At 43.5% G+C, this 2,740-nt stretch overlaps 1 protein-coding gene across 1 annotated transcript; it reads right to left on the bottom strand.

Moving 5' to 3' along the window:
- Nucleotides 1-805: 805 nt before the first annotated feature.
- Nucleotides 806-1,221, bottom strand: LOC121025647 (60S ribosomal protein L32-like). Its single transcript, XM_040468280.1, has one exon. It carries the CDS (start codon nt 1,211-1,213, stop codon nt 806-808), a length of 408 nt encoding a protein of 135 aa, XP_040324214.1. The 5' UTR covers nt 1,214-1,221.
- Nucleotides 1,222-2,740: the final 1,519 nt, after the last annotated feature.

Genomic DNA, 2,740 nt, shown 5'->3' with positions numbered 1-2,740 from the left:
TGCCATGTGAAAACTGGATGAGGAGCTGTACAGAGCCACGGGGTTTGAGAGTTGGAGGGCAGAGGGGTGACATGGGGGTGCTGGGCTTCAGACACAAATGGAGATGGAGGCTGTATCAGTCGGCTCGGGCTGCCGTAACAAAGTACCGCAGACTGTGTGGCTTCAACAACAGGAATTTATTTTCTCACAGTCCTGGAAGCTGGAAGTCCAAGATCAAGGTGCCAACAGCGTTGTTTTCTCCTAAGACCTCTCTCCTTGGCTTGCAGATGACCGCATCTTGGTACCTCATCCTCTGGTAATGATATCAGTCATATGGGAGTCGAGCCCCACCCTGACAACATCGTTTAAACCTAATGGTCTCCTTAAAGACCTTAAATGCAGTTTAATGTGGTCACATTCTGAGGTACCAGTGGTTGGGACCTCCACGTGAATTTTGGGAGGACACATTTCAGTGGATAACCGAGAGAGGGCAGGAGGGCATGATCCCCAGTGGTCTTCAAGACAGAGTGTAATGGTGAGACTGTGAGTGTTGGAGGAGGAGGGTGGCTCAGAGTTCTGAGGCCCCTCTTCTCTCCTACCCTTGGAAGTTTAGAAGCCCAAGGAGCAACGCACTTGCCCTTAGCTTATCAACACCTAGTCTCCATTTTAACCTGGAAATGTTTTGTTGTAGTGCTGTTTTAAGATGGCAGAGGCGTGAATGTGTTTGTATGCTGGAGTAAGGACCCCGTGAGAGTTTCAAACAATTGCCTTTTTATAGTTTTATGATTTTAGTAACACAAACACGACGTACACATAAGCTGTCTGTCTATCCATTTTCTTCGCTGGGCAGCCTGGCATTGGTATTGGTGACTCTGATGGCCAGCAGGGCTGCTCTTTCCACAGAGGCTTTGTGGTTCTTGGAGGAGACATGATGAGCTACCTTTGTGCAGGAAGAGCTGTTGAGCACCAGCAGCACTTCGAGCTCCGTAACGTCGTGGACTAGGAACTTCCGAAAGCCACTGGGCAGCATGTGCTTTGTCTTCTTGTTGCTCCCATAACCACTGTTGGGCATCAAGGTCTGGCCCTTGAATCTTTTGTTCACCCAATTGTCGATGCCTCTGGGTTTCCACCAGTTGCACTTAATGTTGACATACCGGTCCTGCTGGTGCCTGATGAACTTCTTGGTCCACTTTTTAATGATCTTGGGCTTCACCAGAGGCCTGAGGGCAGCCATGATGCCAAATAGGAGATGGCTGCCACCTCTGTAGGCAGTGCCAAGGAAGACAAAAAATTTCTTTTCTTACTCAGCTATTCAAGCTACAGCAAATGAAACAACTTGGTGACAGGGAAATGAAAGGAAGCAAAAATTCAGGGAGGAGAAATGGTACTATAAAACTGGAGATGTGACTGGAGGGCCCCCAAAATCTTTGGTTCTTATTTATTTATTTATTTATTTAGAGAGAGTGTGAGCAGGGGAGGGGCAGAGAGAGAGGGACAGAGTATCTGAAGCGTGCTCTGCGTGCTGACAGCAGATAGACTGATGTGGGGCTCGAACTCGTGAACCTCGAGATCACGACCTGAGCCAAAGTCTGACGCTGAACTGACTGAACCACCCAGGTGCCCCTGCTTCTTATATATTTAATAAGTGCCAACGATATACTGTGAATCTTTATGTTTAGGCAGAGAGGAAGTAGTGTATACCATTTAAACCTCAATTGCAATATAGTTGAAGGGCAGAATATGCATTATTTTGACTTTGTGCAAAGCAACAGTACAAAATTGAATACATGACTGCTTGTGGTTCCTAGGCTAAAGGAAAAATAAGAACATAAACATGTTACAAATAAACTATTGCTGTATAGTGAAAAGGAGTTGACTAGGCTCAAGTAGTAAATTCTGAATTTAGAATATAAATGTATGTGCTTGCTTACATCAATATCTAAACAAAATCCTCACCGTTACGCTTGGCTTATTGATCCACGTTTGATTCAAGTTTCACTTATAAATGAGAACTGAAAGTTCTTTTGCAATTGGACAGGAAAGCTGTCTAGTTTCGGCAAACTATTTTTGAGAACATTTGAAGAACAGAACGGCGTTTTCTTTGCAAACATTAATTTGCCACATCATACAAAACTATTCCCTTTGGACCACCTATATCAGGATGGTACCATCTCAGTTTTCCAGATATGGAACAGTTCAGTTCTCTCCCTGAGGTTGCATAAAAGCACCAGTGGCCCAAGCTGATGCCAAATTAAGCAGTCAACTGGTTCTCGTCCAATACAGCTAAACCAGATGGGCCGCTTCAGGGACTTCCAAGCCAATTCCACCTATTTTTCAACCCAAATTTAATAGATTTGTGCATTGCCTGCCTTTTAGGAGGGAGAAAAAGAGTGCATGTTAAATACCTCCCTTTTGTAACTATAAAATAATACCTTCATGTTCATGGAAAATGAAAAGTTAAATAAAAATGAAATATAGGTCGCCCATAACCCCACTCTAAGGTTTTAACATATTTCTTTCCAGTATTTTGAATGTGTTTTTATAATGAAAATCATCTTTTATATACATAGATTTTTTTCATCCCTCATTACCTGCTTAAGATTATATCTAACATTATTCCCATTCCACTTAAAACTCTTCCCAAGCATTATTTTCATGGCTACTAGATATTTGTGCGTATCCGATAGAAAGAGGGATACAGCAGTCCAGGGCAAGACTTAAGCTGAGAGGGTAGTCCCAAAACAAGCCAAGGGTAGGTGAG

The sequence above is a fragment of the Herpailurus yagouaroundi genome, unplaced genomic scaffold, assembly GCF_014898765.1.
Source record: "Herpailurus yagouaroundi ecotype Mexico unplaced genomic scaffold, PumYag 67690, whole genome shotgun sequence".
NCBI lineage: Eukaryota > Metazoa > Chordata > Mammalia > Carnivora > Felidae > Herpailurus > Herpailurus yagouaroundi.
This window is presented reverse-complemented; position numbering and strand designations above follow the sequence as displayed.